This window comes from Drosophila simulans, chromosome 2L (genome assembly GCF_016746395.2).
Source record: "Drosophila simulans strain w501 chromosome 2L, Prin_Dsim_3.1, whole genome shotgun sequence".
NCBI classification, from domain to species: Eukaryota; Metazoa; Arthropoda; class Insecta; order Diptera; family Drosophilidae; genus Drosophila; species Drosophila simulans.
The window spans coordinates 1,449,746-1,471,021 of NC_052520.2; the positions used below are offsets into that span (position 1 = coordinate 1,449,746).

The 21,276-nt window shown below is 43.6% G+C and overlaps 2 protein-coding genes across 2 annotated transcripts in view; one reads left to right on the forward strand and one right to left on the reverse strand.

The window, feature by feature from the left end:
- LOC6730574 (protein sax-3) overlaps positions 1–1,917 on the reverse strand; it is a 39,793-nt gene extending 37,876 nt beyond the window's left edge. Inside the window, exon 1 of the mRNA XM_002077717.4 lies at positions 1,272–1,917. Coding sequence (XP_002077753.3) covers positions 1,272–1,533 — 262 coding nt within the window. The 5' untranslated portion in view covers positions 1,534–1,917. The remainder of the gene's footprint in view (positions 1–1,271) is intronic.
- Positions 1,918–10,136: 8,219 nt separating this feature from the next.
- LOC27208279 lies at positions 10,137–10,436 on the forward strand. The gene has a single exon (XM_016183868.2). The coding sequence runs from the start codon at positions 10,137–10,139 to the stop codon at positions 10,314–10,316; it is 180 nt and encodes a 59-aa protein (XP_016023018.1). The 3' UTR covers positions 10,317–10,436.
- The last annotated feature ends 10,840 nt before the right edge of the window (positions 10,437–21,276 follow it).

The window sequence follows — 21,276 nt, forward strand, 5'->3', positions numbered from 1 at the left end:
TCAAGTGTTTACTGAAATCCGAATTCAAAAATCCCAATCCCAATCCGAATCCGAGTTGCGTGTGTCCGTGGACGATATCAGTGGACTGGGCGTCGTTGGTTTGGCATTAAAAAGCGTTTAATAAGCATTAGATTACAACATTCTCAGCGTTGCAAGGGGTGTGACGACTTAAGCTCATTTAGATATATGTTTTATCGGCGGAGCTATAGAGCCATGAAATCGCCAAAGGGTATAATTTAAAAGCGTTGCTTAACTCCCGTTCCTTAACCCGCCAACCTCAAACCATTTCGCTTTAGTTTTCTTTTTGAACTTGCCATCTCGACCACAAAAGCCACAAACTCGATTCTTTGTTTGATTTTCCTGTAATCAGTTGCGAGATTGGAGCGGGAAACTACACTCGGTTGATTAGTCTTTCGAACTCATTACTCATTTATCTAAAGTTCGGTTTTGGTTTTGATGAGTGATCTTTCCCGAGATCCTCCCTTAGGGGTTTTCGTTTTCTGTGTTTCGATTTACCCTCATCCAACTGAGTTTCCACATATGCATTTTGTTCACTTTGGTTTTCGGGTTCGATGTGTAATACGATCTTTGTATTCTTTGGAAGTTGTATTTAGTTTTCCCAAATGTGATCCCTAAGTGGGTTCAGTGGGTTAGCATTTGTTTTTTGGTGTTCGTAATGTGGTGATAAGGGAGGATGAGGAATAAGCAGCATTGTTCTTAAAAGTATCCATACTAATAGATACTTCTTAACCTTCCCTAACCTGCAGATAACTTCTGAGAGATCTCTGGAATTACGATACCGATTGCGATGCCCTGCCAAAGCCCAAACCATCCAGCTATGCCCATCCAAAAGTCGCCCCATTACGTGCATCTCTAATGAGAATCGGGAGAGAGAGGCATGAATAATGGGTCTATGGGCAGAGTCGATGTCGCGTTGTCTATAAAGCGGCCTTAAAATCCATTAGCGAACGTTGCAGGCATAAATAAACCGCAGTGCCTTAATTTCACTTTGTTGTTCGGTCGGGCCGCGTGTGTTGCAACCAAAAATAGCCAAAAGACGGAGTCGACCAACAAAAAAACGTAAATGGAAACAAATGACGCTAATAAATAAATGGGGAGTGCAGCGACATGAGGAGGCAGCTCATATGCGGCCGCGAAGGATTTTCCCTGGCTCCGGGAGGAAATAGTTTGTCATATTGCCCTTCAAACTAATACAGAGATTCCACAATGCAACTCTGGAGGTGGCGCGTCTTGCATCTGTTGACACTTACCCTTGAGCGCTCCGACTTGAGTTAATCCGTTTAATCCCGCGAGGAGCAGCAGCAGTGGGAATACTGCGCGTCGACTCCGATCGACTGGCATTATTTTTAGCCGCTCCCCATGAAAATCTCGATTGTTTCTGTGTCGGCGTTTGATCTCGCTGGCAGTTTTATTTTTGATTTTGCTTTTGATTTTAATTTGAATTTCGCTTGCGTTGGTTAAACACTGAGGTTGCAACCGCTGCGGCATGCCACGCATCTCGCACAAATGCATTTTGTCAAGTATTCTCGTTTCGCCTCCTTAATTGCACACCATTTAAAATAGATTTGCACTCATTTCTCGATACGCGCAATCTTTCGGATCTTCTTGTTTTGGCACACACAGTATTTCTATTCCTCCGAGTTAGTTATTCGCTAGAATCTCAATCCATGGCGGCGCCACTAAGTCCGTTTCCCGGAACGACGACGCGCGGAACCCGACGGATCGAACGGATACGGATATATGGACTGTATCTGTATCCGCGGCACATGCGAACCGGCTGACAATCGAAATGCGACTGAGGAACGAATTCTCGTTTCGCCTCGGAGCAGCCACCCGAAGTCCACTTCGGCTACTGCTTCGTGTCTCTGTTTCCGAGTACCATCTTGTATGTGTTTCGCTTCGTGCGCTGTTCCGCGTTCCAGTTCGTCCCGCTTGTTGCATGCTGTGGAACGCGTTGGACCTTTGTTTACTTTTACTGCATGCAGTGCGAAGACGGTTTGTTTTGTTCCGTCTTCACTCGTTCCGATCCACGTGCCCTAGGTTTCTCGTCTAGTCGGGCAACATTTCGGGTGGTGGTGCATCATCATGTTGCTATTGAGTGGGTGTGAATGTGGAATAGGTATCTGACTTCCAAGACACCTTACTCCTTTAGTATTTCCGAAAGGGATAACGAACAAAGTTGATTTGTGTACATTAGATGGCGATTTCTTTGCAGCACAATACATAGTAAAGTATTTATTGGTTTTGGTATGAATAATCTGCTTCATTTGCTAATACAAAAAAATCTACATTCAAACGGACTTTAACACCACGCCACATCCATTTCCAAGTCCAACTTGTTTATCTCCAGCTCTTTTCCATTTTTATTCGATCATTCAAGCTCTTTTTCACGTTGTCAAGCCAACAAATTGCCAACCTTTGTGCCGCTCAGCCTCGATAGTTTCCATCCGAATCCGAAAACATTTCGAGCTCGGATAATCCCTACTTGTGGCGCTTTATTGCCCTCCAGCTCCATCGTGTCCGCTTAACCCTTCGCCGGCACAGAGCGTCGAAAGAGCCCCTCCAAAGGGGCGACCATTTCCTATCTAATCTGCTCGAGTGCCCCACTCACTCTCCAGCTGTTAGCTCATCTATTTCCAAACTGCAATAAAGCCAGACACAGTTCTAGACGATCCGTTTCACAATGCGATGAATAGAAATCAAAGTGGAGACCCGTTCTTGGACACTGTCCCGATATCTAGACGCCTCTGCGCGCTAATGAATTTCGAAATCAATTGAATGGCCAGCTAGACGATATTGTATTAATTTATCAAAGTGCATATCCGAAAGGGCTTTCCTCTATAAATCGCTGCCTAATTTCCCAGCGTTTGTTAAATAATCAATAACTTTTCCTCCAGGTAGAGTCTCTCGGCCGAGTGTGAAGTCGGTTCATTAATGCCGTTGCTCAGAAAATACAGATACAGATACATTCGACGGGCTGAGAAGTGTAAAATAAAGGTGTGTACCTTTCCTATAAAGGAACTGTGCGTGCATTTAGGAGCGGGCAGGTGTGGATTCCCTTCCCCCCTCCCCTTCTCAGAGTGCATCACAATGTGCATTGTCTCTGCGAGAAAGAAAGGTCAAAGTGTGTACGGCGTATGTGAGTTTGTTGCCTTCTCAAGTCCCTCGATTCTCCGATCCCGACTCTCGAATCCCGATTCCCACTGCCGCTCACCTTTTATAGAGGCGAAGAATCCAGGTAGAGGAAAGAGAGAATTTGTGGCAGGTAAACCATATTTCAAATGCTGATAATTGGCCAATTTACAGCCAGGGCGAGTTGCTCTGCTTGAAAGACGAGATATCTGAGCCCGGTTGCCACGCTTCATTAGCACTCGAGTGAAGTTGGGCAACGCTGCAAGTATATCCGATATATGTATTACTATATATTATTTCCTTTTCCTTACTAAAGTAAATACAATCCCATTTGCTAACTACACGATGGATTCAAGCATGGATTTCTGATCTCCGCCCGCAACATCCAAAATATTTACATCTTAAGCTGGCCCGATTAAACCTGCCAACCCATGACCTTACCAAAAACAGAGGGCCAAGAAGTTTGGCAACACTGCACTGCACCCTGAGTTATCTAGGCTGAAATGTTGACACTGCCTTTGTCATGTTTGGGCCTATCGCCCTCTCTTTCCAACCGGCTCGTCCGTCTCTGTCCCACAGTCTACTGACTGACTGTTTGTCTGTCATGTCGGTTGGTTTAAGCCTTGTTAATGACATGTAAGTTGCGTCTCAATTGCGGATTTGCGAGCTTCCAAACGAAATGAAATGACATTTTGATTGTCAAGCCAAAGCCGAAAAAGATGAGAGGCAGGCGAGACTCACGAAACTTATAAATGCACTTTAATGTACGTGTTTAAGTTTATTGGAAGGATGCGCTGCCTTCTTTTCATTTCTCGGGCCATTTGTGCGCTCAAAAGTAAACAAATTACGTATACGTGCACACTCAAGATAATTGAAATTAGCGACAGCATGTGACAGCATGATTACCTTCCCCAACATCTCCAGGGATCCGCCCATCCACAAATCCCGTGGACAAACAGCACACGAGCGAGGATGAGGATGCGGGGCCTCAGATACGAAATACGTCCGAAAGATACAGATACACACGCACCACGTATCCGAAGACGCCGAACGCCCACTCGAGTGCCAAACCCCTATTGAGTGGGTTTTTTGGACAGGCCACGAGTGTGGATGCTTCTGCCTTCCCATTTCCCATGCTATACACTCGAAAAAATTACACACGTCGGACAGAAATGTCCAATCATTTACACAATAAGAATCACAGAACTATAGAATATTTAATTCCCAATTGGTTATCATTTCTTTTTATGACAATGCTGTAAAAGTATCGTGATCGTTATCTTGTTTTGCTCAGTGTACCAATACGAAAACAGAAAACTGAAAGCCCAACCCAGAACGCATTGAGATTGCGTCTGAGGTTTGTACAATTGCTGGATATATGATAATGAGCAGGAAATGAGTTGAGTGTGAAATTTATGGGCAGGAGTGCTGTTCTATGATTTCCACAATGACTTATGATCGTAATTAAAAAGTTTCCCGAGAGTGTCAATAAAATATTACGCCTTTTAGAGGTGGCTTGTTGGCAGGGTAAGTCCATGCTAATCCCGCTGGTCCCAAAAATATTCGTGAAAATGCAGCAGCTTGCACATAAAATGGTAATCCCATTAGCATAAACTAAATGCAACAAATGAAATTAAAAGTCAATAAAAGTTTAACTAGCTCGAACAATAAAAATCAGCGACTGTATTCTGTTGGCTGTGAAATAAATCAAATGACAAAAAACAAAAATGTTTGCAAAATAATAACTTTTGAGTAAATTATAGGGATATGGCGAGCATAATGCAACTAAATGATTGTTTTTATATTTAATTACCAAATTAAACAAGTAAAATAGGCGTATTGTAATGAGGAATAAATCGCATTTAGGCAGTTTCTAATACCAATGGGTAGTAATTAAAAATAAATAATTTTAAAGGGCTGTATTTAGTATAGCCCCATATCGACTTGCTTTCATTAAGCTAGAAGTGTAATGCATACGTCATTATTTTTTACTTTGAAATTCATTAAACCAACAAACTTCCAAATAAACGACCCCTACTACCCTATATTATTCGTAATTAGAGCACATTTATTTGCAAATGCTTTTTGTTGAATTTGCATTCGCTTTAATTTTCGTTTGAAATGAATTTGGATTTCGATGTGCAGGCGGTGATAGCTGCTTATTAACATTTGTTGCTTTTATGGCTTTTAATTAATATTTTCAGTAGTTCGCCGCCGAAAAGACCACCAGGCGAGACGGCAATAGCGGAGAAAGAGACGGCGATGGCGATAACTCTTCATGCATTCAGTCGTGCATTCAGCTTTTTGTTTGAGTGGGCGGGAGTATTTCATTTGAATGGTTTATTTGTGTGGCGCTTTTTCGGTTTGGGGAACAGTTTCGTAATCAAGATAATCATAGAGTGGATTCATTAAAATCGAAATATGAGCAGCAACAAAAACAAAAAGCCAGCGACGCTTTTGAAGCTGCTGGCGGTCCCTCCGAAAACCCAACAATTCAGCAATCCAGCAATCCAACAATCTAACAATCCAAAAGTCCCAAACCCCCGACGTTTTTCAATGTGTGGCAAATAGTTTTGTAGATTTCTATCGAAAAAAATGTTTGTTGTTTTTCGGTTTCCATTTTAGTTGTTTTCTGGTAGCAGAAAATAAACAGCAGGCGACCACCGCCTATGGGCATAATTAATTACATATTTCAATTGTGCGACACTGGGGGATTACGAAATGTTCAAATTGTCATTTGTTTAATGCTTGCCCTTTTCATATGAGTATGAGTAGCCTTTCATTTCGATTTTTTCGAGTACCATTGAATTGCGATTGAAAGTTCATCGGGCTTTAGCCGTGGCTAATCCCAAAACAAGCCCCGGATCCCCGCTCCCCTCATCTAATCACTTAATACCGCCAACAACCCATTGTTAGCCATCCAGACGGCCAGTCAATTTAAGAACCATCTATCATTAAATAATTTGTTAAATTTCTGCCAAACTAACAGCGCCACGAAGACCCTCGGGAACCGCAGTTTGGCCCCTTCTTCGTTCTTTTTCACTTTTAATTAGCTGTGCAGCCGATAAAAATGCGCTGAAAATGAAGCGGATCGGCTCCGCCAACAACAAATCCAAAGGCATCCGCTCCGGGACGGCGAAGGGGATTCAGATATAGATATGGGAAGCGGGATCCCATCGGCCAGTCGGCTGAAGATTCGCACGCAGGCTTCTGTGAGAAGAGGGTCGTTGAGAGGCTTGAAGAGGAGCGAAAATAGAATTACAGTGATCACTCTAACAAAGTAATTTGTAAAGATTTGGCCATAATTTGATGGTCTTGAATCACAAAGCCTGTTTTATATTTGTCCGTATGGCTTATATTTCGTGTTTGAGAAACTCCATAAGAACCAGATTCGTTGTAGCCATCAACCACTGTACCCATCCGGGAAAAAGGGACAGATTTTAGCAGTGCCGTTGGCAATGGCAAAGGCGCTGGCGAAATGATCGCGTCTGAATGGTTAGTACGTGATCGGTTCATAAAACTAAAAGCAGCCATAAACTGATAATTTGAGAATTTATAAAAAAGCGGAGATGCAGACATCGGGGTCTTATGGGTTTCGGGCGATTGATCGACTTGAGTAGCCCAAACACAGACAGGAAGCACCGACCATCATTGATTTTGATGATATTGACGATAACGATGATGGTGATGATGATAATGATGGTGATCCCTATGTTTTCTTGGAAGGATTGCTCATAGCCCCTCATCTAAGACACCCACTATATAGAAAATAATTGGCTATCTCAATCAATTAAGTAGGCTAAACTCAAATAAATAATAATGTACTTCTATCTTAGTGCTGGAATAAGTTAAGACCCCCTAGAAAACATCTGACTTTTACGACGGACGAAAGTCCTCGTGAGGCGAGAATACCTTACAGAAAGCTGTAAACTGCCAAAGTTTGTTGACTAATCCCCTTGTGGCCCAAAGAATGTGTTTCGAATTTCATTGCCAGGCTTGATCCGTGATCCCTGTTTATGTTCCAGTTAGCCGAGTGGGTTTCATGATTAAGTTTTAGTGCGTTTTCGTTTCGAGGCGATCCATTGTGCCAACTCTTTCGACACGAGAACTCAGCTCACTGAGTGCCGGGCTGTTGCTTCTGGCGGATCGTAAAACGCTCAGTTCTCCCCGCCCGAGTTTAATGATCGTCGGAGCTAATTAAAATATTTAGCTGGGGACGGTGCAGCGGAACTGGGCGGGCTGCACACACAAATGAAATTCGTGTTAATTTTTTTACGGCCTCGATTTGCAATTTGCCATAATTAAGCATTAGCCATTGTGGTGTGTCATAAATCGGGGACGGAAGAGTAAAGTGAGGCGTTGCAGGGATAGAACGAATCTTATCTGCAGGTCAAGAGCGTCGGCGACCCAAGATGCCTATAAAAATTGAAAATTACCAACGCAACGAGATAGAGTCACAGCTACAGCTACAGATACAGATGCAGATACAGATACACATTCTGTTACAGGGTTGAGGGCATCCCGAATCGCAGCCATGAATGAAATGCGTACTGAATGAAATGGGTCTGGTCTGGGAAACAGACTCCCCAGAGCCAAATCCAGATCTCGAACTCGTCTCCTCGCCATGGCAAATTCGAGCTAAAAGACACAAAAAACAATGTTCTTCTTCCCCCATTATGATTATTATAGTTTTTGTTCGGCTGTGTGACAATGTCGGATTCGATTCCCGTGTCTTTCGCTCGCATTTCAATCGTCGGATGAACGCAGCACCGATCCGAATCCGAATCCGAATCAGGGTTCTGCTGTCGCAGAGGCGTCGATAAAACCGCAGGGGGTCATAAATTTTTCGAGCTTCTTGCGTTTTGTTTGCCTGGAAATATCAATTGAAGTAGCCGCCGGCAGTCCGGCCAAAGTTATCGCCAAAAAATAAAGAATGTTCTGTTTCTTCCTGCAATATAACTTTTATTTTTGTTTTTAGTCACTGCAACGCTTTTCTCTCGTCTCGTTGTTTTTTCATACTGGGAATGTGTCATGTAAGATAGGAATTATCGTCAATGGGTATTTTCGAAGGGGTAATGACATGGCAACTTCAACTGAAGAAGAATGACGTTAAATAAGAGAGGAGCCCTGGAATCACAGTCACAGGTGTATGTCATACCTCCATAATAAATTATTTTTATGTCTTATATATATGTGTTTACTTAACCAAACTAGTGGCTTTCTGAACCTTCACAGCCCCTTCAATTCATAAAAAATATTTAATATACGTATTTAGTTACAGGTAATGTGTGCGTCTACCCTTTATCGAAATACGCATCTTCTCGCTGCTATCGCACACGATTTAGTGTCGTCTTTGTTGCTTATCTGCGGCTGCTTTCTTTCAGTCAGCAGAAGACGCGTCTTCGCAGCGATCCACCTCTCCGGTATCCCCGTCTCGTTCTCCGATTAGCCCCCTCTGTCGCACTTGGACGACGTCTGGGGAGCGTGTGTCATCGCAGTTAAGTGGCGCGGCAAAGAGTTAATCTCGTCGATAATTATAATTTATGGCTCGCTGTGGGTTCACCTTCTTCAAAAATACTGCAACTTGGCGTGGATGCAGTTCACTTTTTCAGTTATTTCTTTTATTTATTTAAGTTTGTTTTGTTGCCTCTCTTTGGGGCTACAGTGCTCCATCATAATCTCAATTTTAATTGGAGTTTCGGCATAAAGGAAAATCAACGCATCGAGTTGTTTTCCTTATTTTTACTTTTCGCTGCCGTCAAACTGACAATATTTATGATTCAGATTGCTCATTGTAATTGATCATTGTCTGTGGCGATCATAAACCATGGGCCCCACTGTACTGCTGCGTTTATGGCGCGCCCAATTATGTCAATCACAGTTAGGGGCTACTACACTTTTCCGTTGACCACATTTCACTCGTGGCCGGGACACCTCCCCCCACACTCACCTACATAGATACCGCAGCTCCATTGTATCTATATCGTAATTTATCAAATTGATAAGGCCGGGAGGCGATGTCTGGAGGTGGAATGATCAATGGTGCCCTGTGATCGCAGCTAGTCCTTAATCTCGGCCGCATTAACTCAATTTGCGTGATAAATAATAAGCGCGGCTCAGCATTCGAGCAAATCGTCTGCTCACTCTGCTCAGCCACAATCATAATTTATCAGTGGCCCATCGCACAGTGGGACGAAAGTGGCAAACAATATCTATAATTGGGTAATGTGTATAAGACAATGGATAATATGTAAGACAATGGTTCGTCTTTTTTATATGTTAAGATTACTGGCTTTATTTAGATGATGCATTTAAAATCTTTGTCGATTTCCATTTCCACATGGGATTTTAGTGGAATTAGAGGACATACCACAGTGAACTCAAAGCCTGGTCAGAACGAATCTATTTAAAGACCCACTCTGAGCGGCAACCACCTCCCGTTTAACTCGCCCACCTCCATTCCGATTCGGAATTCCCATCCACTTCCACCTCGACCCCAACACCAACCCCAACCGAAGTCTCCACCTCCTCCCGAGTGCGAACAGGCCCAGAGCACTTAATCATGCGAGTCTTGTTGCAGATTAACTCATTACTTAACACTTTTCCACCGCCGAAGAAACTGACGGATGTTGATGAGCATAATTGTGTGGCCACAGTGTAAATCGGAAAGGCCAGCTAAACTGGCGAGATGAAGACGACAACACCTACAAATCAGCAAGGCCTCAGATACGGCACAATACACTGAAAAAAGTGTAAATGAAATTTTATGAAAATATTGAGCTATGTTTCTTGGACCTTTTATAAAGGCAATAGCTACCTTTTTAATCCAATAAAATATGAAATGTACAATTACTCTATAAATCCGTTTTACAAGATAATATCTTGAATATAAAAATATTTCTTGGAGTGATATCCCCTGTGGGGCGTGCCCATCGACATCGATTTGGACTGTTTCGTGCGCTGGGGAAAATGTTTCAAAATTGATGTTCACCTTCTGCCATGTTTGCCAACCCTCCTTGGAAGTCGGGGGACTCCTCCTAATGACTCGGAATATGTTTTGCTGTATTCGTAGCATTAACATTCCTTCGCAGCCAAAAATGTCTTCAGAACATATAGTGGATGTTGCGCAAACAGGCTTAAGTAGAACTCACCCGAGTAAGTAGCTCATGGATGTCACTGGAAACTGGTGTGCTGATGGCTTTCTGGGATTGGCTTGGCTCCGAGTGCATCGGCGGTTAATTATACTTACAAAGATTTTGTGTGGCATATTCGGAATTGAAATTAATGATCTCCGATGAAAATCATTTGCATAAGGAAGTGCATGGCCGTCAATTGGGGGAAATTGACAAGAAGGAAGTGTGGAGACGATTAAAGGGAAGCAGGCAAATTCCATGAAATGTATTGTTTCTTAAGAAAACTTGTAAGTATATAAACAATAACTTAACAAGTGCACTTCCACATCAGAATCATTGTAAATGACAACTGCCCAATCAATAAACTTTTCTGTAATAGAGCCATAACAAAATTGTTATTCAGCACCATAGGTTTCCTACAGTTCTTAACAATTAAACTATTCAAAGCCCAAAAATTTGTTATAATTATTTATTGCACCTTATTTTTCAACAAATTTATTCTGGGCAAACGAGGCTCCCTGGAATATTTTCATTTATTATTTATTGAATTCATAACTCAGGCGAGTTTCCATTTCACCAGCAGGATTTATGTGATTTCTAGGCAAATTTACAAGCATTAATTGAACAAAACTCTCACGCACACGCATCGGGCCATATAAAATGCGGCTGACAGACGTCAGAATGGAGAAATGCGTAGATAACTACTGAGGAATCAAAGCGAACCACTCCCGAAAATCCCCCTCCACCGATGGAGTATTTCATTTCATTTGTTTTCGGATTTTTCCGGCATGGCCTGCATATTGTCTGCCGTCCGGAGAGCCATAACCAATTATTTACCAACACTCTCGTGTCCTCGAACATCCTGGACAATCGGAAATGCAGTCGAGAATGCGAGTGCAACCCTCTGTCGCAGTTTCCATGGCCATTGCCGTAATTACAGACATTTTTGCCACAATTGTGCTACAAATTTAATGGTCTCCCTACCTGGATTGCGTATGCAAAGGGCAAATTTATGGCTCTGTGAAATCTTTTTCCGATTTTGTGGTTTCGCCCGACTCGGTGATCATTCAAGCAAACGATTCCGATCTTTCCCACTCTCCATCTCCCATCCCAGCGCACAATAATCCCCCGGATAAACTTGGGCTATATGGTAAACGAGGAGATTGAAGAACTTTGGCCAGAAAAGCGCTCAGCGTTTGTAATCCTTTAATGGCCAACTATAAATGCACAAAGCACAAAGCTTAGGGGCCAACTGATAAATTTCCCTCATTACTTCCTCTCTATGCTTAATCCATTGTGTTTTCCGATGACTAAGAACTCCCATTTGTTGTGGCAGCCAAATAGGGAACGAAAATAAATCCATGTTTTATTGGGCGATATATTCACCTCAAATGAAGACTCAGGTTTATATGGAGTTTATCCAGCACTTTGATTGCATTCAGATTTCCAACAATTATTAAAAGAAATAAGTTTATGATGTTTGCATTTGATTCTAATACCTACTTGCCTTCCCACTCATCATCCCAAGGCATTGTTTAACCTATTTCCCATATCCGAGTGGCTTTTTGTTCGATAAGCCATCACCGCATCTGTAAGATGCGCTGAAGAGTATCTTTTCTTGTTGACTTGCTAATGAAAGCAAATGCATATGATTAATTACAAGGGAGTCTCCGCCTGTGACAGCAACAACAAATGAGCATTTTTATGTTGTCTCAACCCCTCGACTTCCCCGACTTTCCTGATTTCCCGACTATGCCGCCTTTTTAAAAATAACATCAAAGCAAACAAAGGCCAGTGAAAATATGAACTGCAAACTGCAGCGATTTGGGGAGGCACAAGTCGCGGCAGGGAAAAATCGGGAAGTGGCGAGTGGAAAACCCAAGACTCAGATGAAAATCTTGGCGACAGTTGAGCAGTCGAACAGTTGTTGTTGTTGTTGTCCCGCTTGTTGTTCCTGTTATTATTGCCTTTGGGGAGACCGTCTCATTGGCATGGGCCAACTTCTTCCAGCCACATCTCGGCTGGTGCTCCTCGTCCGCGTCTCCATCTTCATTTCCATCTGACGAGTGTCTGGCTGACAGGCGACTCCGCGTTTGACGTTTGACAGTCGACACTGGCCAGGAAACCTCGGGGGAAGAGCCAAGGGGCAGGGATTTCCAGGCGATGGTAACGTGATACTCGAATTGATTAAACATTTTAAAAAAATGTCTCGAAAAGTACCAGCTAATTGTCTTAAAAATTCCAAAAGTAATATATAAGTAACTTTAGTGCACACACTGCTCATATAGAATAAGATATAGATGTTATTGTTGATCATTTAAATTCGAATTGGATTTTTGGGCGGCCCAGGTGATCACCTGTCCTCCCTATGCCAATCAATCTGCTGCGTGAGTCACGCTGCCATTCCCATTGCCAAACAGACGACACTTTGCATCCTCTTCAAATTTTCCTTTTTTATTCAGCGGCTGCCAAATTCCGATGGCGAGATGTCGGGAGATGCGATGGTGAGATGGTGAGATGGCAGCATGCAAATTGCGAATGGCGAGTTGCAAGTTGCAAGTTGCAAGGGGGCCAACGCACAAATCGAGTTGTCGTAAAATTAGCACTTAATGCTTTAATTAATTACTGAGACGTGCGATGCGGGAATCGAGCCGAAGTTGTCCCCATGTCCGATGATTGTTGTTGGATGTTGGTTGTTCGTTGTTGTGTGCGCGGCATTTAATGCATTTCGCATTTATTTATGGCCATTGGATGCGCGTAACTCAGCGACTCCCCACCCTTCCCCTTCCGCACGATGCCTCATGTTCGGCCACGTCAAGTGTCAGGCCATTTCACCAGAAAGCCATGCGAATCCGTATCCGAAAATACAAAAGACGAAAATATACCCGCACTGCGAAAGATATTCATTGGGCATCTCGCGCAAATATTTCACACTTTCACAAAAGGGCAACCTCACTTCTGGCACCTCATTCTTTCGATTTGCGATGTTTGCCTTTATGAATGGATTGTGTTTTCTGGGATCACAGAGTACACAAAAGATACTGCGGTTGCAGTTTTTGCATGTCTTCTTATCTGGTGACTTGAACAAGCTGCAATTTGGCTAACTGAAGGGATTGCAATGACCCACATTTGTTGTGGTACATTGTTTTGCCAAAGATGGTCGAAGGAATTCAGCTGAAAAAATATGTATTTCTTATGTAAAAAACTGAAAGAACTTAAGTTTCTAAGAAGTTTTTGGGATGCCCCTTTCAACAGCTGAGTTTGTGTTAATTTGAATCGATCAATTAAAGGGCGATTCAGGCTGCCCATCCTTTGATGGAAAACGCATCTCATTTCGCCTATCGGCTCAATTGTCACATGATTAATGCCAACGTGAGGAGATATATTATACCTTTGTGAGCCATGACCACGCCCCTTCTGGCCGTGACTTAATGAATAGTCGCCCGAATGAATGAATGAGACGAATGATGGATGAATTGATAAAGGCAAATGGCGAAATTGTGTATTTGTTGGTGGCCATTGTGCGGTCCACTCATCTGCGATATGGAAAGCAGGTTGGGCCTTATCTTAGCCCGTCTTGACCCCGACTTATTGTCAACATATTGTTACTGAGGCTGTGCGGATGCCTCGGATGTGATTCATTCATTTGCCACAGTAATGCCCTCGAAAACACAATTTATCTGGCTTGGGGGATTTAGACATTGGCAGGGGTTCTCGGCCAGACAGTGAGATACGGAGATACAGAGATACAACCGCATCGGCATCCGCACCCACCGAAAATCCTTTCGGCCACTTGACTCATTAGGCGCGCATTGATACCGGACCCACTGCATCATCATCATCGACGGAATCATCCTTCTCACTGGACGGTTGGATCTTCTGGTGTTTGCATGATTTGCATTAATTTGGCAAATGTTGTCGATACCGGACGCCAACGATAAGCGCTGACATGACCAGATCCATTTGGTCATTAATTAGCCCACAGCTCTCCATTCCTCCGTCTTCCTCCTCTGGGTTTCTGGTGTTCTGCTGCTCTGGCCCACATGAAAGCCATGACATTGCATAATAAATTACCAATTCATTTCGGATTTCGCACGTTCTTCGGCTGCGGCTGCCGTTTCCCCTGTTTTGGTTACACATTCGAGCTGCTTTCACAAAATCGGGAAAAAACTGACACAGAAATCCGTTAAAGGTATGCCACTCAACAAGTAAAAGGCTTTCCAGCGATGTTCTATTAAAAATTCATCAATTAATGGCTATTTCGGTTGGCAACCATGTGTGGGAAAATAAAATAAATACCTATTTTTAGCAATCACAGTTGCATGTCCTTCTAATGTGACAACAGTTTCAGTTGATGCAACTTTGTTCAATAATGCATTTAAAGTGAATAAAGTTTAATAATAGATTCTAATACATATGATCAATAACAGCTGAAACTTATTCACATATTTCCCAGTTCAATGATGTTAATTAAATAAAAGTTGCCTAATTAACAACGGTGAGGGTGACGCTTCCATTCAACTTTCCATAAAAAACAGTATTTTCCCACCCACAAAAAACTAACTTCCCGCTGGCAATGAATATAAACGATATGATCTGACTGGAGCAATGAAAAAAACGCTGGCCAATCGAATAAAACAAATTGTGATTCATTAGAATACCAGGAGGAAGTGGTCGCCGACTATGTCAAGTTAATCGGGGCACAGAATATACATAAAATGAAGCCACAAGAAACGAAATATTCGCTAATTAAAGTTAATATTGACAAATGATGGGGCGTTGGCGAATGGACAATGCCAAGATGTCATGTGGAGCCCACTATTTCGCCCTCTTTCGCTGTTCCAGACCCGATGCGCCAAGTGTTGAGAGATCTATGGGCTCGGATGCAGGGGAGAGTTGGGGATTATGCACAGGGAGAAAAGGAGGCAGTGAATCCATACAACATGTGCTTAAAGCATAGGTTCAGCTGGGTAAGTTTCTATTCCGTATTGCATTGCATATTGTTTGCATAGCAATCCTAACATGCAGGCCTTCAAAGGAATACCATTTTCTCTCAGTGTATGTTGGGAGGGCCGCTCGTGTCGCTGTTGCCGCCTCCGCTGTCGCCGGCGAATGCTGAACGTCGAATCATGTCGATGTCGCTCGCGTTCAGATGCGAACGTAAATGATGCATGTTTAATTGCCCGCGCATAAATTAAATTTTTGGACACTGGGAGCGAGTGGGTGAGACCAGTGCCTGTGCCACATTTGCATTGTTTATGGCCAGAGGGGGTGATCGGGAGGTTCCAGTTCCTACAGCAACTTGATGTGCGCAATCAGTTGCTTGGGGCACAGATCTGGCGGCTTTATAATCTGACACACCAAGGCTTTGGCGGCAACATCACTAAATTGGAAGTTTCGTACGCACAGTTCACACTGGGAGTTCTTTGGATCCAATAAAACATTGAAATGGAATGTACAACCCATTTGTTTAAGTAACTCACACATTTCATTGCGGGTCGCTGATAAAAATAGTTCTAAACTTAAGTAGCGTTCATATTTCAAGCTATAAGTGCAAATCAATGGACTTACAAACTCATTTTAATATTTAAAAATATTTTCCAACATATCGAATGATCGATAATGCAACGTAATGCAACCCAAAGATGCCATTAAGCCTTTCAGCACGCCATCATAAATTTCACATATTCGTGCTGATGTTTCTGCCCCCCAAAAGGCAGATGCAAGGCAGAATGTGTTTTTAATTGTTTGCTTTATTATTTTGCCAAATTAGCACGTCGTTCGGCGGATGAAAAGCGGGGGGAAAATGCCAGGAGCAGCACTTCAAAGGCCCTTTCTCTGGGGCTGAGCCAGGCTAATGGGCCGCTAAGGGCGATCGGTCTGGCTAGATATGTGGCATAAATCATAAGATAGGAATTCCCGCAAAGTAAAAACCATTTTCACTCCGCAGCGAATGCAAATAGAAACGAAGTTTTCCGAAATGTAAAAGAAAACATTTTTGGGAAGCGCGCCAAGCAACCGAGCAACCAAGTGGGTGGCAACTGAATTAATTTCTGTTTTTCTCTGGCGCTGCTTTCATCAATTTTATTATTTTTCCTCTCTCTCCTCGGGTTTTATGTTTGCGTGTCGAGCAGAGCGACGCAAAATAAATAAAAACTTTAAGTACTTTTCGAAATTTTGTTGTTGTGTAATCTTAAGTAGTGCGGCGTGCACACTCATAAACACTCACACTGATGCACTCACTCCGCATCCGAGTCTCAGCCATAAACAGTCAGTCGCGTTTGTATATTGACATATTAATGCAATTAGTTGCTGGGGTCGGGCCGTGTGCTAATTTTACACCACTCCCCCACTTTAAGGACTCAAATGCATTTTAAGGGGAGTGGCATATGTTGATGGAATAAAAGAAGAGCACCACCAAGCAGCATCAAGTATGAAGGTAAATACTACTACTTACTACCTTAAGATCAATCCTTTAAGACTTGAAGTCCTTGGAATGTACTGCTATCATGCATCAAATGTTTCTGACCCATTCCAAACTCACCCTGCCTATGAAAAGCCTATATTTTGTATCAAATTATGAGCGGCAGTGGGGGGATCACCCACTGGAAAAATCAACCTTTGCCCGTTGTTTGCGAGCAAACACATTTACACAACTCCTCGAACGCAATTATCCTGCGCAGTTTGTTATTCCCTGATTATGAACCCCCGACGGCGGCCGTGCCAAAACCAAATTACACGGATCGCAACAAAGGACGGACCCAATTCGGAGCCGTAATTTATGGGATGTACGATGGGATGTGTGTGCTCTATAAAAAATGGAGGGCATAGAAATGGGACATTTCCGCTGTGCGCAGAAGGCTAATCAACATGGAACAACCCCCGGAGGAGGAATGCTAAAAAATGGAAGAGCCCCGTGGCGATTTCGGAACCCAGCATCCCAGTTGTAATCCCAGCTGTAGTTTTGACGCTGATCCCGCAACTCTTAAATCACGTTCGTATTTATGTTGTCGCAGGAGATTTGCGTGTTGCTCAACCTCCGGATGCGACTGCAATGAATTTGGCCGTAAGAAAGGCGAATAGTTTTGATCGGGGCTTGGAGAGGTGTTGGTAAGTCGGCTTAAGGATAATACCAGGCGTTACTTTCGTCACCCTCCGAGCGCGGAGCTGGTTCTCAAGGGCTGTTTTTTTAATGGCACCCTCCCCGTTGCCTCCGCGATCGATCATCCATTTTAATTAGCAACAGCGTGTCGATGGCATTCACCAACTATCAATTTCACTCACCCTTCAGCGTCTTCGTCTATTTACATAAGCTCGCATCACACGTGACGAATCCTGAAGTGCCCTTCGCAGGCCTGCGCCTCGAAAAGGGGGCGTGGCGAAGGTTTCGATATGGTTTCGACACTATGTTCGCCTTCCAATCACTCGAGATCCTGCGACAGCTGCTCGAGTAGGTGGTCTGCATTTGACAAATGTGAAAAGTGGTACATATGGTTTATCCAGAACGGCAATATTCCACTGGGAATAAGTATCCACTCGATGATGGTTCTCGGTGATTAAGTAACTGTGGGAAACTGCAGCAATCTGAAGTACTTATAGCCGGGAACGCCCCCTAACACCGAATTGTACTTAGATTATTATGTTTTAAATAGGTGCGCATCTCTCCTGCGGCTCTCCATTCAGCTGACTAACTATTACCCAAATCAAGCCATTTTCTCAACTTGAGTACTGAGGAACATGACTTACTGTAAAACTGATTTGATTTTCATTACCAGCTGAACCATCATCATGAACTGAGCCAAGCTACCCATTTCAATTTGGTCCCTATTACCCGAAATATGGCCACTTAAGAGCACTTTGTACTATTTCACCGATCACGTCTCCCGCAGATCATGCGACCAGGTTCGTTAGGAGTGTTCCCGGTAATGTTTCCCATTTCGGACAATAAGCCAAATGGTAACAAATACCCCTCCAACCGCCCGAGAACCCATCTTTCAATCATCCGCTGCGGCTCCATTGATAATGATTCATCGCTCGCCGCTGGATGCACTTGAAAAGCCCAGAAAGGCACTCCACAGGATTAACCTCTTCCATGACATCACGTCGGCGATGTTCCCGGTGATGAGTTTCAGTTTCGAGCGGGTTTTTGAAGATCGATTCCGAATAATTATTGATCACATTGTTATCCACTCAAATGAGCCCGCTAAGGGCGACCAGTTAATGGGCGAGGTTCGGCTCTGCTTTCCGAGGCTGGCCAAATGCTGTTTTGTTTATCATGGTCTTGGCCCCCTTCCACCGCAGTTGCGTTTTCTGTCTCTGTTATTGCATTTTGTAAAGTAAACATTAAACAGGCCAAGTGCTGCTGCCGCCCGATTGCCACCCACAAATTACACACGCATGCATGTAGATAGAGTTTAAAAGGGGGCGGTGGGCGGTGGGCGGTGGTAGGTGGGTGGCTGTGGCACACACAGCTGCACATTATGCAAATATTTACTTTGCGTTGATGAGGCTGATGAACAGGACACCGATGACGACGGTCCATTGATGAAGCCACTCGTGGCCCCTTGGCGAAAGCGACGAAAAAAGGCAGAAATAAAAGGCAGAAAGCGAACGGAGACATATCGAGGGTGTTCCGTACAGGCGGCGGTGGTGAATGGCAAAAAGTGCTGCACAAATAATGTCATACGGCTGCCTCATTTGCCTTAACCCACCCACTCCTTTCGGCCTTTCGCCACCACCCCACAAGGACAACCCCTTGGCAACCTGCTGCTTCGCCAGCGATGTTGCTAGTGCAAGCGGTTTATCCTGCCGCAAGTGTCCTTTAAGTGATGGGGTTATCAGTTCCAGACTCAGTTTGCATTACAGGGAATATTGAAATGTATATTCCGAGCAAGTACCCAAGCTTCAGTTTTCATCGTTTATTAGGGTATTTCTGGGTCTAGACGGTGCTTCATTTTCCACTCGTTTCCCCGCTGTCTGCGGCAGTTTCTCAAACTGCTGTTAGCATAAATTTCAAAATTAAAATCGCAACGAGGCGACATATGTATGCAGGCGGAAAAGGGGTGGTGGTCCTGTTTTTCCAGGAGGGGGTGGGTGAAGAGGAGGCGGGGATGATGGGTCCGCTTTCGAAAAGTAATTATTTCAAGCAAATGCAAGGCGCCAGGGGTTTAGTTACCCCTTCATTTCTGAATGTCTCTGTTTTTTTTCAGCAGCTGTCGCTTTGGAACAACATTTCGCTGGAAGTCTTTCTATTTGGCCGCAGTTCTCACCTTTTTCAGTTGCTTGTTTACATGGACAATAATGACAGAATTTACGTTGCATTGTAATTGTTAGAATAAATCAATGTCAACTGGAATTCATCTCGCTCCAACCCCCTGTCACTGACTTTTCCGACTGCAACCCCTTGAAAATCGCCTCCTGCCGGCGTTTGTTTCGATTTAATTGCTTGTTAAAGTTGAATTGTGCTGCGATTGCACGTTGCACTTTGCCATTTGCAGGACTTAATGATGCAGGAATTTGCTGACTTTTCCGGGACAAAAAGATTGGAGTAGAGTGAAAGCAGGCTTCCTTCCTTCAAAATCAACTTTGACTTCGCCCGGCGCTTTTGCAGCAGACAATTGCTGGCGGCATATGAGTGCAACAAATTACAGAAATCATCGAAGAAAATCCCCATTTTGGGGAAAACATTTTGCATTACGCTCGGACAAAAGCCGCCCAAATGGGGCTTCATTAAATGTTGGACTCGAGCCGAGAGCAAACCCAAATTGCACTCAGAGAAATGACGATGCCCCATTCTGCCAACTCAGCCCAATTGCAAAATGTTTGCCATCATTTGGCCAGGCAAAAAGAGACGAAATAAAAAGAGTGGAATCCAGGGACAGACATTTGAAGTATTAAATAATTTGGCGCCATTGTGTTCACACCACACGACCAGAACGGGAAATCCATGGAAATCCTGCCATGTTTATATGTGCATTCTGTGCTGCTGAATTTTCAAATTATTTCTTCATTTTCTGTGCATATTTGTGCACAAATAAAAAACCAGCAGCTGACACAGAAGAAGAAAAAGGCGGAGTAGCAAGTGGAAAATGGCACAAGGCATTGTCGTTCTGACTTCCGTGGCATCCTTAGATAAGGATGTCAAAATATCGAAAGGGTATTTCAGTTTTAACGTGGGATACATACATCCCATTAAGATGGCCCAATAAGACTTCTTTAAAATCACTATAAATATACCATGTGCTCATACCTTTAGAAAACTTTTCCATTATTTCAAGTGCATGGTCCTTTCAGTAGAAAGACCATCTAGACTTCGCCAATGACTTTTGACTTCTGGTTAGTGCTTCTTAGTTTTGTGTTTTCCGTTGTCATTATGTAGTTGTCTGCATTATTTGCCGTTTGATTCTTACAATTTGAGAGCCATGTCGGGATGTTTGCATGCGATGACAAAAGGATGATGATAATAATGATGCTGCTGCCGAGCTCCTTTGGCATGTTTTTATTTCTAGCATGCATTCAGCCCTTGTCGCCGAGAATAAACATCGTAATTGCGAGTTTGTGTGGGCGACACAGCATCAACATGAACTGGAACACCACTGAACTGAAATACCAGATGAACCAGCACAACTGCCCCACCACAGGAAGATGAAAAATGCATCTAAGTCGGCGACAAATAGTCCCAAATGGCGCAGAATTCTCGGCCATCGAAGCCCGGAATGCCCAAGACACCAGAAAAGAGGCCCGTTTAACCAGGCGGTCTATCCCATCCGCTGCATCCATATCTGCGTACATGGATATCCATCATAAATGTCAGCTGCTTTACGATCGGTTGCCCTTTGACTGCTCCGCTCCGCCGTTTCTGCTCTCTGGATGTGGTGAGGCGCTTCAAAGAAGGCCGGAAAGGCAAAGGCCTGGTGCATGCAACTTATACAAACACTGGGAACTTGGGATCTCTGAGCACCGAACACCGAATCCGGGAACTACGGCAGAA